Source organism: Dipodomys spectabilis, unplaced genomic scaffold (assembly GCF_019054845.1).
Source record: "Dipodomys spectabilis isolate Male_0828 unplaced genomic scaffold, ASM1905484v1 ptg000360l, whole genome shotgun sequence".
NCBI classification, from domain to species: domain Eukaryota; kingdom Metazoa; phylum Chordata; class Mammalia; order Rodentia; family Heteromyidae; genus Dipodomys; species Dipodomys spectabilis.
In genome coordinates this window covers 3,576,297-3,590,398 of record NW_024871037.1, presented here as the reverse complement: position 1 = coordinate 3,590,398, position 14,102 = coordinate 3,576,297, and the positions used below count along the sequence as shown (strand labels likewise).

The 14,102-nt window shown below is 59.3% G+C and overlaps 1 protein-coding gene across 1 annotated transcript; it reads left to right on the top strand.

Annotated features, from left to right (window-relative positions):
- Positions 1 to 5,368: 5,368 nt before the first annotated feature.
- On the top strand, positions 5,369 to 14,098 carry Dusp7 (dual specificity phosphatase 7). The gene is given in 6 exon segments (XM_042666115.1): positions 5,369 to 5,549; positions 5,551 to 5,640; positions 5,643 to 5,928; positions 5,931 to 5,963; positions 8,160 to 8,594; positions 13,214 to 14,098. Coding segments are annotated over 6 exon segments (1,278 nt in total). The 5' UTR covers positions 5,369 to 5,423; the 3' UTR covers positions 13,522 to 14,098.
- The last annotated feature ends 4 nt before the right edge of the window (positions 14,099 to 14,102 follow it).

Below are 14,102 nucleotides of genomic sequence, written 5' to 3'. Positions count from 1 at the left end.
CTGCCATACTGGGAGGTTGCCCGGAGATTCTGGGGAGAAAGCCTTGGTTGGCCTGCCTCTCCCTCCTCCCCTCTTCCCTCCACATGTTTCCAATCCCCTCTCCCCTTCCCCGGCCCCTTTCCCATTTCCTCTCAGAGGCATCTGTGCGCATGTGGAAGTCATTAAAGGGGGGGACCCTCAGGGCCCGTAACATAACTCTGGCCTGGGCTTGGGGAGGGGGCCCTGTCCACAGCACCCCCATGCTGAGACGTGGCTGCCTACCCCTTTGGGCCTCTATCCGGGCCCTTTGCTGGTGATGGGCAAGAGCCAATGGGCGCTGCTGCTAGAAAAGACCCCCAAGCAGACAGCCAGGCCCTTTACAGCTCCCATGTCTGGTGGGGGACAGCGAGAATGGGAAGGATGTTCAGAGCAAGCCAGATAAGGGGTTCTGAACTACTACAACTGTCTTGATTACCTTTGGCGTCCTGAGGATTGTGGTTCAAAGCCAGCCTGGGCAGCAAAGTCCGTGAGACCCTGATCGCCAATGAACCACCAGAAAACTGGAAGTGGTGCTGTGTGTGGCTCAAGTGGTAGAGCGCTGGCCTTGAGCTGAAGAGCTGAGGGACAGCGCCCAGGCCCAGAGTTCAAGCCCCACGATTGCCCAGACCCTTCCCGCCCCCCCAAAGGTTTGAGCACAAATTGTCTGCTGGTTTTCCCAGGCAAAGTGGGAATTGAATATGAAGCAGATCACCATCTGGAGGGATGCTGATGACTGCAAGTTGGTCCCTAACTTCCTTTCTTCCTCATGGTCAGACAGGCAGGTGGCTGAGCTGGCAGGGCCAGAGGCCCGGGCCTTTCCCATACAATGGGGCCTGCCTGGGCAGGCCCAGGAAGTTGGGAGTTTCCATGGTACCATCTTGCCCTGCCACCCATCACTGCCTGGAAGACAGAGCACACACCCACTGGAGGCCCAGATCTTTGTTCAATCTGTCATCATCCTACAGCTACTCAGGAGGCTGAGAGCTGAGGACCGTGGTTCAAAGCCAGCCTGGGCAGGAAAGTCCTTGAGACTCTGATCTCCAATGAACCATCAGAAAACCAGAAGTGGCGCTGTGGCTCAAGTGGTAGAGCGCTCACCTTGAGCTGAAGAGCTGAGGGACAGCGCCCAGGCCCAGAGTTCAAGCCCCACGACCGACCAAAAAGAAAGTGAGGGGCAAAAGAGGAGGCGAGGAGACGTCTCACAGATCTGGCCTCTTATGTACCCTGCCCCCACAGCAGAGGCCCTCTCCCCCATTACAACCCCTCCCTCAAGGATCCAATAGCACTTCAGTCTTCTCCCAGGGGGGAAAAGCCTTGGGGTGCATGTAGCAAGAACAGGGGACCCCCCCATCCCCCCCAAACGTTCATAGTGAATCCTGGTAGCTGGACAGCGGTGATGGTTGTGTGGGATGATGGCACTGGGTGTGAGACTTGAGTTGGGGTTGTAGGGGATGAGGCATCAAGCTTTGGTTCCCAGGCTATTTCTCCAGCAATCCCATCACGATGAAGGTCATTGTCACCAGCTCACAGGAGGGATTCCTGAAAAACAGGGCTGCGTGGGCTGGCAGGAGGGGCCCAGACAGGCCCAGGCAGGCAGCGCAGGATATGAATGAGGCAAGTAAGCCCCTAGCAGCTACCCAGAGACCTGCCCATCAGAGACAGGCCTAGCCCAGGCCCGGGGCACATCCGCCTGCCAGGTGCCCTGGGAATTCCTGTCTTCCTCCACTCACCCGGCCTCAAAGCCTGGACTGATTTCATTATCAAGATTTCCTTTATTATTATTTTTCTTTTAATTTCCACCTCTCTGAATCCTAAAGCTTAGGGGCAGTAAAGTTTCACAAAGATAGAACCAGGGTATCCCTACCCCCAACTCCATTGCATTTGTGTGTGGGGAGGGGGGGGTTGTGGGGCTTGAACTCTGGGCCTGGGTGCTGTCCCTCAGCTCCTCAGCTCAAGGCGAGCGCTCTACCCCTTGAGCCACAGCGCCACTTCCAGTTGTCTGGTGGTTCACTGGAGATAAGAATCACATGGACTTTCCTTGCCCTGGCTGGTTTTGAACCATGATTCTCAGATCTCAGCTTTCTGAGTAGCTAGGATGACAGGCATGAGCCATTGTTTGGGCTGAGAGAGTGTGTGTTATGGGGGGTTAGGAGGGTCTCCCCTTCCTACCTCCCCACTAGTGCTGTTCAGCGCGTATGGACTTCCAGACCCTTCCTGGCACAAGTGGCTTTACAAAGATAAGAAGGTTAGCCGGGCGCTGGTGGCTCACGCCTGTCATCCTAGCTACTCAGGAGGCTGAGATCTGAGGATCGTGGTTCAAAGCCAGCCCAGGCAGGAGAGACCATGAGACTCCTATCTCCATTAAACCACCAGAAAACCGGAAGTGGCGCTGTAGCTCAAGTGGTAGAGCGCTCGCCTTGAGCTGAAGAGCTGAGGGACAGCACTCAGGCCCAGAGTTCAAGCCCCACGACCGACAAAAAAAAAAAAAAAAAAGGTTCACGTAGGCTGGGCATATTTTAATCAACATTTGTAATTCTAGCTACTTACTCAGAAGGCTATGATCTGAGGATCATGATCCAAAGCCAACCAAAGGCAGGAAAGTTGTGAGACCCTGTATTTCCAATTCACCGGCAAAAAAAAAAAAAATAAGCCAGAAGTGAAGCAGTTGCTCAAGTGGTAGAACACCAGCTTTGAGTGAAAAACGTAAGGGACAGTGCCCGGCCTTGAAGCTCCAGGACTGGCACAACAAAAGGAAGAGGGCTGGGAAATTAGCTCAGTGGTAGAGTGCTTGCCTTGCATGCATGAGGCCCTGGGTTCGATTTCTCAGTACCACAATCACAGAAAAAGCTGGAAGTGGTGCTGTGGCTCAAGTGGTAGAGTGTTAGCTTTGGGCAAAAGAAACTCAGGAACAGTGCCCAGGCCCTGAGTTCAAGACCCAGGACTGGCAAAAAAAAAAAAAAAATGAAGGAAAAGAAGAAGAGGAGAAAGAAGAAGAGGGAAGGAGGTGGAGAAGAGGGAAAAGAAGAATAGGAAAAAGGAGGGGAAGAAGAAGGAGGAGGAGGAGGAGGAGGAAGAGGAGGAAGGAGAGGAGGAGGAGAGGAGAGAAAGGAGAGAAAGAAAGAAAGGAAAGAGCAGAAGCAGCATCTGGTGAGCAGGCCCATGGGATGTGTGGGAACTCCTCACTCCAGCCCCGGGCTAGCCTCCACCTCCCCTAGATCTCCTTCCCCACCTGCGGTGTTGGTGTGTTTCCCGTCCATCACCTGGACCACAGTGACTCACCCCAGGCCTGGTAACTGACTTGGGCCCAGAGCCAGGCCCTTGGGCAAGGCACTTCCCTTCCCGGGCCTTAGCTTTCCCATCTGTACAACGGTCAGCTGAAGGAGCTCTGGCTCGGCCCTACTGGGGCAGGAGGGCCAAGGCAGAGGCTGTGAGACCACGTGGTGCCATGGCTGTGGCTTACCTGAAGGCCTTTAAGCCCCAGGCACCCAGGCTGCCTGTCACCCTAGCTACTCTGAGATCTGAAAATCACAGTTCAAAGCCAGCAGGAAAAGTCCGTGAGATTCTGATCTCCAATCAAATACCAGAAATGGCGCTGTGCCTCAGAGTGGTAGAGCACGAACTAGCCTTGAGCCAAAAGAACAGCACCCAGGCCCTGAGTTCAAGCCCCACCATCGACAACAAAAAAAAGTCAAACTTTCCTGTCCAGGCTGGGCTTCAAACTAGGATCTTCAGATCCCAGCCTAGGGTGACAGGCGTGAGCCACCAGCAACCCAGCTGACACAACCTTGATGAGTCCACCATCCTCCATCCTTAGATTGGAAGACCTGTGTGTGTGTGTGTGTGTGTGTGCACCTTTGAGTTCAGAGGTCAGCCCCTGGCCCTGAGTTGAAGCCCCAGGACTGGTATAAAAAGGAAGAGGAGAGGAAGAAGAGGGGGAAGAGGGAACCCTCACCATCTTCAAGCCCTCCATCCACCCTGGAAAGAGGACCAGGTAGATAACCCCCTCCCAAGGGGCGATCACCCTGGGTGGGGATGGCTGGGGAAGAGGAGGAAGGTGGGGGGGGGGGGGGGAGAAGAGGTGCAGGGCAGCTCTGCGCACGCGCAATACACTTGAGTCGCTTTGTTCGCAGGCCTACCTGCAGGATCCATTCACACTCCACGGCCCGGCCCGGCCCCGCCCCGCTGGAGCCGTCCAGGACACCGCATTGGCTGGAGTGGGGCCCCCGCCCACTTCCCCGCGCCTGGGCGGAACCCACGGTGGGCCCCGCCTCCTCCCCCACCTCATCGCCTCCGACTGTGATTGGCCGTTTGCTCCGCGCGTGCCCGCCCACCGAGGACATTGATTGGTGCACCGCGAGGAGGTGTGGGGGGCAGGAGAAGGAAAGCTGATTATAATGAACACACAGGTGCACGCGCACACACACCACTCACCCGCTGGTAAAGCTTTCTTAAAGGGCTCGCGCTCCGCCTGGAATGAGGGGGGGGGGGGGGAGTCACCTTAACGGTGCCGGGCACGTAGTAGGGCGTTCAGTGTTTCCATTTTGTTGAATGAACACCGGTTTGAAAAGAATGAATGAGGATGGCCCTTCCCTTCCTCCCCGTAGGGATATGGGGGAGTCCCAGCCAGTCAGGGGGACGGCTGCTGCTGAGTGGGGCTGGATCCCCCCCCTCCCCACACCCTAATGACTCCCGCCCGGGGTGGGGAGCAGGGGGGGGGGGGGACAATCTTCAAAGAAGACAGTCCCGGATGAGAGCCGCGGGGCGCCTTTAAGGCCGGCGGGTGGGGGGGGGGGGGAGGCGCCGCCGCCGGCGAGACCACGCCCCCGGTAGCAAGCCACGCCCCTCCCGCAGCCCCGCCCCTCCCGCAGGCCCCGCCCCTCCGTGGAGGACGGCCGCGGCGCGCGGCCGGCCGGGCCGCGGTTGAATCGGGGCTGTCAGGCCGCGCGGGGCGCGCGGGCGCGCGGGGAGAGACAGAGAGGGGGAGGCCGGGGCCGGGAGGGGAGCCAGGGGCGGTGGTGGCGGCGGTGGTGGTGGTGGGGCGGGGGGGGATCGGGCGCCTTGGAGGAGGTGGAGGGGGGGGTGGGGGGTGAGGGAAGGCTGGGGCGGGCCGCGCGCGCGCGCGCTCGGGTGCGGGAGCTTGGTCGCGAGGGCTCGGGGTGGGGTGGGGTGGGTTGAGGGGGTGTGTGTGGGTGGGTGGGGTGGGGGGGAGAGTCAGAATCCCACCGCGATCCGGGCGCCCCCCTTCCTCTCCCCCCCCTCCTCCCCGGCTCTCCCTTCCCTTCCTCCCGGGGGGGGGGGGAGGGGGGCCGGGTGTCTGTCTGTCTGTCTGTCCGTCCCCTCCACACACACACACACACACCTTCCATCATCATCATCATCATCATCCCCCCCCTCCTCCTCCCTCCATGAAAAACCAGCTCCGCGTCCCCCCGTGGAGGGCGGCGCACATGTCGGCTTCGGGGACGGCGGGGATCGGGGAGGGCCGGGCGGGCTCGGAGCCGGGCGGCGGGCCGGGGGGCGGCCCCGGGCCCCGGCGGCGGCGGCCCCGGGCCGGGGTCGGGGTCCCCCGCGGCCGCCATGCCGTGTAAGAGCGCCGAGTGGCTGCAGGCGGAGCTGGAGGGCGCGCGGGCGGCGCCTCGCTGCTGCTGCTCGACTGCCGCCCGCACGAGCTGTTCGAGTCGTCGCACATCGAGACGGCCATCAACCTGGCCATCCCGGGCCTCATGCTGCGCCGCCTGCGCAAGGGCAACCTGCCCATCCGCTCCATCATCCCCAACCACGCCGACAAGGAGCGCTTCGCCACCCGCTGCAAGGCCGCCACCGTGCTGCTCTACGACGAGGCCACGGCCGACTGGCCGCAGCCCGAGCCCGGCGCGCCCGCCTCGGTCCTCGGCCTCCTCCTGCAGAAGCTGCGGACGACGGCTGCCAGGCCTACTACCTCCAAGGTGAGCGCCCCGCATCCCCCTCCCTCCTGCCCCCCCTCCAGCACACCCCCCACTGCCCCCCTCCGCCTCCTCCCCCCCTCCAGCACCCCACCACATACCCCTTCCCCCCCCCCACCCCTCCACCTCCCTCCCCCCACCACCTCCACCACACACATACCCCCCTCCACCTCCTTCCCCCCCACCACACCCCCCCTCCACCTCCTCCCCCCACCACACACCCCTCCCTCCACCTCCTTCCCCCCACCACACACCCCCTCCACCTCCTTCCCCCCACCACACCCCCCTCCACCTCCTCCCCCCACCACACACACCCCTCCACTCCTTCCCCCCCACACCCCCCTCTACCTCCTTTCCCCCCACCACACCCCCCTCCACCTCCTTCCCCCCACCACACCCCCCTCCACCTCCTCCCCCCCACCACACACCCCCTCCACCTCCTTCCCCCCATCCCCCACCACACCCCCCCCACCACCTCCTTCCCCCCCCACACCCCCCTCCACCTCCTTTCCCCCCACCACACACCCCCTCCACCTCCTTCCCCCCCCACACCCCCCTCTACCTCCTTTCCCCCCAACCACACCCCCTCCACCTCCTTCCCCCCATCCCCCACCACACCCCCTCCACCTCCTTCCCCCCATCCCCCACCACACCCCCCCCTCCACCTCCTTTCCCCCATCCCCCACCACACACCCCCCACCTCCTTCCCCCCCACATACCCCTCTACCTCCTTCCCCCCTCCACCACACACACCCCTCCACCTCCTCCCTCCACCCCCCCTCCACATACCCCCTCTAGAGTGGAGGCTTCCCCAGTGCTCAAGGCCAAGCCCCCTCCCCCAATACTCCCCCCCCATCACCACCACCACCACCACCACCACCACCACCACCAGGCCACGTCGCCCCTTTGGCCGGGCATCCGCCTTCCCTCTCTTCCTCTTCCTCCTCCTCCCTCTCCCCTGCAGGGTTTTCCTTCCCCTCCCCTCCTCTCTCTCTCTCTCTCTCTCTCTCTCTCTCTCTTCTAAAGGGGGAGAGAGGTGAAGGGAGGGGGCAAGGCCTCTTCTTGTAAACCTTCCCCAACCATCAGGGACCTCCCTTCATCCCCATCCTCCTCCTCCTCCTCCTCCCCCCTCCAAAAAAAAAGTCTAATCTGGAAGTGGTGTCCCCTAAAAGGTGGTGGTGCCCACCCCCCCCTCTCTGATCATCCCCAATGCCTGTGTCCTCGCCGTACAGCCCCAGGGATTGCTCCTGTTGAGTGGCACTTGAGAAGGATCTAGACAGTACCCCAGTGGGCCCCCCCACCTTGTCGCTTCGGGCCCAGGTTTCCTCAGGGCCTTCAGATTCTCAGCTGCTCTAGAGCTTGTGGAAAAGGGGGTTGGAGAGGGGTTGGGGGGGGGGGAGAGGCAACAGACCAGGAATGGGGGGGGGGGGGGGCACGAGTGGCTACAGCCGATGTTTCCAATTAACATTCCAAAATGGCCTCTCGCTAGCAGCAGCCAAGCAGGGCAGGCAGGAGGCAAGGGGGGAGCCGCCAGGGCCCGTGCCTAGCTGGGGCGCTCCCCATCTTCTCTGTTCCCCCCCCGCCCCACACACACACCCCCGGCCATGGCCAACCTCCTCTAAGGGTCCAACACTGGGGCTGGAGGGTGAGGGAGTGTGAAGAAATGGAACTGTGGCATGAGTGTCACAAACCCACTGCTGCTCCGGGGAAGGGAGCAGACGATCCCTTCCTCCACCCCCCGCCCCACACCTTCTCAGGAGTGTGCTATGGGCATGCCCTCCCCCCCCCCCCCAGTCCTTCCCGGATTGATCCAGATGTGTCTCATCTGGAAGAGGCCTTTGCAGGCTGCCAGGTGTTGAGTGTGTGTGTGTGTGTGTGTGTGTGAGAGAGAGAGAGAGAGAGAGCTGGGCCCTGTCCTCAAATGCCCTGAAGCCGGGCATTTGTGGCAATGGGAGCGGGGCACCAGGCTTCAGGCCTCGGTTTCCTCATCTGGAATGTGGGCACGGTTTTGATGGACAGAACACACTGAGAAGGCCCCCCCCGTTGGTTGGCCCTGGTCGTGGGGAGGGGCGGGGTGGGGGGGCTTTCTACAGGAGATCGCTGGCCCTGGGTAACCTCATACCACCCATCCTAAGTTAGACTTGGACCAGCCCTCTTCCCCCCACGGGGACCCATCCATCTTTTTTCCCCTGGCCACAGGTGGTTTCAACAAGTTCCAGAACGAGTACTCGGAGCACTGCGAGACCAACGTGGACAGTTCATCGTCGCCCAGCGGCTCACCGCCCACCTCGGTGCTGGGGCTGGGGGGCCTCCGGATCAGCTCAGACTGCTCGGACGGCGAGTCAGACCGAGAGCTGCCCAGCAGTGCCACCGAGTCGGACGGCAGCCCCGTGCCCTCCAGCCAGCCGGCCTTCCCCGTCCAGATCCTGCCCTACCTCTACCTTGGCTGCGCTAAGGACTCCACCAACCTGGACGTGCTAGGCAAATACGGCATCAAGTACATCCTCAACGTCACCCCCAATCTCCCCAACGCCTTCGAACATGGCGGCGAGTTCACCTACAAGCAGATTCCCATCTCTGACCATTGGAGCCAAAACCTCTCCCAATTCTTCCCCGAGGCCATCAGCTTCATTGGTAGGTTGTCTGCGGGGTGTGCCTGGGCTGGGCGGGTGGGTGGGTGGGCGTCGAGGTGTGTGCAGAGTTGCTGGGTGTCACCCCTGCCCATCTGGGTTACCTGCGGGCCTGTCTAGACCTGTGTGCACCTGGCATGTGCTAGCACGCACCCCCATGGGTGGGTGTGCGCTTCTTGTGACTCACAGGCCTTCAGGCCTATACCTGTTGGGGCCTGACCAGACCCCCCTCTCCCCACTTTTCCCCATGAGCAGCCTTGGGATCCCCACCTTCCAGCTGTGGGGAGATGCCTCATGGCCGCGCAGTGGTCCAGCTTCTGCTTTTGTTTTTGTTTTTGTTTCTGGCTTTGTTACTGTTTGGGGGTGGTGGGGAGGTGGGGGGGGACTTCACACGGGTCTCGTTCGTTTGCTTGCTTGGTTGCAGTGTGCATCACGCCTCCGTGGATGTTTACATGTGCGTCTCTCTCCAGGATGGGGGCTGGCGCGGTATCTCTCTTTGGGGCTTCATTTTATCTTATTGATTGATTTGGGTCTGGTCGTGGGACTTGAACTCAGGGCCTGGGCGCTGTCCCTCAGCTCTTCAGCTCAAGGCGAGCGCTCTACCTCTTGAGCCACGGCGCCACTTCCAGTTTTCCGAGTGGTTCATTGGAGATCAGAGTCTCATGGACTTTTCCTGCCCTGGCTGGCTTTGAACTGTGGTCCTCAGATCTCAGCCTCCTGAGTAGCTAGGATGACAGGCGGGAGCCACCGTTGCCCGGCTTGGGGCTTCATTTTTATAGCTGAGGGAAGTTGCTAGAAATGAAACCCCAGTGGGAGGCCCCCCCATCCCCCCCCCCCTCTCTGTAGGACCCCAGCTAGGCTTAGCAGCTTGTGGGCCTTGCTTAGAGTCAGGGGCAGGGTTGGGGGGGGTGATATGTGGAGAAAGTCGGGGAAGGCTGAGAACAGTTAGGGTTCCCAGCCTCAGCTGGCTTCTTGGCCAACTGAAGGCGGTTCGGCCATCTCCCCTGGCCTGTGGGGTTCCTGAGGCTCTGGGGAAAGGGACGCAGGCCCAGGACAAGCGTTCACCCCTTCCTCCCCGGGCCTGGTACCCCAGTGCTTCTGCCTAGCCTTCTGTGGCAGAGTAGGGGTGACCTGAACAAGCCTCTTCCTGATGGCGGCTGGCCGGCCAGCCGTGTCCAGCGGAGGGCATTTGGTGTCAGCTGGGCCGGGCTAGCTTTAATAACAGGAAGTGGGAGGCTTCCTTAGCCTCATCCGCTTACTGGGAAGCAAAATGAGGTGCCTGGGGTGGGGGGTTGGGGGTGGGGGCGGCGGGGAGAGAAGGAAGCTGGGGTCTGGGGGAGGGGACGCCACTGGGGTTGCTTAGAGCTTCCAACCCTGCCATAAGAGTACAGCCAGAAGGCATCTGAGCTGTCCTGGGGGGGGAGGGGGAGGGGGAGGCAGACACAGGCTCAGAGATGATTTTGTTTGTTTGTTTGTCAGTCATGGGGCTTAAACTCTGGGCCTGGGCACTGTCCCCCAGCTCTTCAGCTCAAGGCCAGTGCTCTACCACTTGAGCCACAGCGCCACCTCTGGTTTTCTGGTGGTTTCTTGGAGATAGGAGTCTCATGGTCTTTCCTGCCCTGGCTGGCTTTGAACCTTGATCCTCAGATCTCAGCCTCCTGAGTAGCTAGGATGACAGGCGTGAGCCACTCTTTTTTGTTGTTGTTGTTTTGTCAATTGTGGGGCTTGAACTCTGGGCCTGGGCGCTGTCCCTCAGCTCCTCAGCTCAAGACTTGCAGCTCTACCACTTGAGCCACAGCGCCACTTCTGATTTTCTGGTGGTTCATTGGAGATAAGAGTTTCACGGCGGGGCTGGGAAGGTGGCTCAGTGGTAGAGCGCTTGCCTTGCATGCATGAGGCCCTGGGTTCGATTCCTCAGCACCACATCCGCAGAAAAAATGGTGCTGTGGCTCAAGTGGTAGAGCTCTAGCCTTAAGCTGAAGAGCTGAGGGACAGAAGAGTTTCTCGGACTTTGCTGCCTGGGCTGACTTTGAACTGCGATCCTCAGATCTCAGTCTACTGAGTAGGTAGCATTCAGGTGTGAGTCACTGGCACCCAGCTTGTTGTTTTTGTTGGTTGTGGGACTTGAACTCAGCCTGGGTGCTGTCTCTCAGCTCTTCAGCTCAGAGTGCACTCTACCACTTGACCCACAGCGCCACTTCCGGTTTTCTTGTGGTTTATTGGAGATAAGAGTCTCACAGACTTTCCTGCCTGGGCTGGCTTTGAACCACAGTCATCAGATCTCAGCCTCCGGAGTAGCTAGGATGCAGGCGTGAGCCACCAACTCCTGGCTTGCTTTTATAGTTCTTTTCTCATGGGGGGGTGGGGAGAGATGAATGACTGAACAAGATGCAGAGATAGAGGAGACAGGATCAAGCCACACCCTGAAAAGGTCCACTGGGGTTAGGGGCTAGCCTGCCTGCTTCCCTGTGTCAGCCCCCTTCCCCCAGGCCTCTCCCCAGGACCCCCCCTTCCATCCCTCCCTCCCACCTCATCCCAAATCTCAAGGTCAGACCCACAGGCCTCCACCTAGGGCCGATCTGCCTCCTCCTCTGCCAGTTCTGCCATGGAAACACCTTTCAATCCCTCAGAGTGCATTGAGCAACTACTATGTGCTTAGCCCTGGGATGAGCGGAGATGTGGAGAGATGCTCTTCTCGAGCCTTTGCAGCCTCATCTTATGGGAGAGCATTAATGGAGTGCCAACTGTGTGCGTGGCTCCCAGCGGGCTTGGAATCAGTGAAGATCTCAAGAACCCCAGTGGCTCACCCCTGTAATCCCAGCTCCTCAGGAGGCTGAGAGATCTGAGCATGTCACTTTGAAGCTGCCCTGGGCAAAAAAAGTCTGGGAAATGCTTTTTATCTCCCCCTCTCCCGCCCACCAAAAAAAAAAAAAACCCAATGGGAGGTGAAGGTCAAGTGGTAGTGTGCCAGCCTTGAGCAGACATCGTCTAGACCCTGACTTCAAGCCCCAGAACTGGCACCAAACACTAACAAAAGAAATCAGGCTGTCCCATCCTGATCCAGCCAGGTCCTGGAGGAGTTAGCAGCACAGCCAGTGTTCACTGAGCTTCTGTGTCCTAGGACAGCATTGGGGGGAGGGAGGCTGGAGGAGGAGGAGCCAGGACTGGCTAGAGCCACGTGGCTATGCTGGGAGCCGGCCCAGGCATCACTCAAGTGGGCGGGGCTTAAGCAACGCCCCTTGACAAACCTCAGGCATGGCCAGCAGCATCCCGTTCCCTGGAGATCCGGGCAGGGCAGCGCACACATGCTGGTGTGGCCAGAGAGCAGGGCCAGGCCTGCCCCACTTCCTTCCCGAGCAGCAGCCTGGTGGGGAGGGGGGGGGGGGCGCTTCCCAGGGAACTCTGGGAGAATCCCATGGGAACCACATCAAGAACACAAGCATCCTCCCCCACCCCGGCCACCAGGCTGTGGGGTGCTCGAGTTGGCTGTGGCCTTGAGACTTGTCACTTTGTCTCTGGGCTTTTACTGGCCACTGGGACACAGGACCCCGAGAAGGATGTGGGTGACACCAGTGCCGTGTGTACGTCGCTGGTGCCACCGGTAGATTAGCAGCGACAGTGTCAGGCCCACGGGCTCCTGCTACTCAGTGAGGGAGGGCCGTGTGCATAAATAAGCCCAGGAGAGCCGGGCACCCGGTTGGCTCCCACCTGCCATCCTAGCTACTCAGGAGGCTGAGATCTGAGGATCAAGGTTCGAAGCCAGTCCAGGCAGAAAAGTCCCAGTGAGACTATTTAATTATTTAGTTATGTAGTCAGTCATGGGACTTGAACTCTGGGCCTGAGCACTGGTCCCTCAGCTCTTCAGCTCAAGGCAGGCGCTCTAACACTTGCGCCACAGCACCCCTTCTGGTTTTCTAGTGGTTTACTGGAGATAAGAGTCTCCAGGCCTTTCCTGCCCTGGCTGGCTTTGAACTGCGATCGTCAGATCTCAGCCTGAGTAGCTAGGATGACAGGCGTGAGCCACCAGCACCCGGCTCCGATGAACCACTCAAAGACCGGAAGTGGTGCTGTGGCTCAGTGGTAGAATGCTAGCCTTGAGGAACAAAAGCTCAGGGACAGTGCATAGGCCCCAAGTTCAAGCCCCACAACCTACCAAAAATTTAAAAAAAAAAAATGCTCGGGACAGGCAGAGATGAGGAAACTGAGGCAAGTGTGGCAGAGCCCCAAGTTGCCAGCTCCGCCACCCTGGGTTTGACCAGATACATCCCACAAGAGTTAGGCAGGCCCAGCGCTGATGGCTCACGCCTGTCATCCTAGCTACTCAGGAGGCTGAGATCTGAGGATGTAGGTTCAAAGCCAGCCCAGGCAGGAAAGTCCATGAGACTCTTATCTCCAGTGGACCACCAGAAAATCAGAAGTGGCGCTGTGGCTCAAGTGGTAGAGCGCTCACCTTGAGCCGAATTGCTGAGGGACAGCGCCTAGGCCCTGAGTTCAAGTCCCAGGACTGACAAAAGAAAAAGAAGGGGGTGGGGGTGGGGAGTGAGGCACCAGGCGGCGATCGGTGACCCCTGTGCCCACGCGTGTCGATCCCCCTGACCCTCACCCCGACATGTCTTCATTCAGACGAAGCCCGCTCCAAGAAGTGCGGGGTCCTGGTGCACTGCCTGGCGGGCATCAGCCGCTCGGTGACCGTCACCGTGGCCTACCTGATGCAGAAGATGAACCTTTCCCTCAACGACGCATACGATTTCGTCAAGAGGAAAAAATCCAACATCTCGCCCAACTTCAACTTCATGGGACAGCTGCTGGACTTTGAGCGGACACTGGGGCTCAGCAGTCCATGTGATAACCATGCGCCCAGCGAGCAACTCTACTTCTCCACGCCCACCAACCACAACCTGCTCCCCCTCAACACGCTCGAGTCCACGTGAGGACTGCACCCCGGCCTGCTTTTTTTTGGGGGGGGGGGAGGGAGGGGAAGGCACCCCACACACATCGATCGGCCTGTGCTCCGAGAGACCAGGCCCAAGCAGAGGCTGAGCTCACTGGTCAGCAAGCCTGACCATCGGCCGGACGTGTTAAAGACACCGTGGCCCTCAGATGACACGTGGTTTTGAGGGAGCCAGAGAAAGGGACCCCCATTTCTTACCCAGGACACCTGCATTCTGCTGATAGGCCAGTGAAATCTGGCTGTTTTTGTTTTTTAAAAAAGACATATCCACAGATGGGAGTTTTACTTTTTACTTTTGGCAGGTAAAAAAAAATCTCAAGCTCTGGGGAGCCCGAGGAGTGTTCGAACTCTTCTAGATTTTTCTTTTTCCCTTTTTTTTTCTCTCTCTCTCTCTTTTTTTTTTGTAAACAAAAAGTATTATTTTCCAGGCACCATGCTACATCGGATTATATTACTCCAGTATTTCAGTATTTCATCCCTTTCTTGATGTAGGAGAGAGAGAAAGAATATTCTTCTGTTTCTTTCTTTTCTTTCTTTTTTTTTTTTTTTCTTCCTCATTTT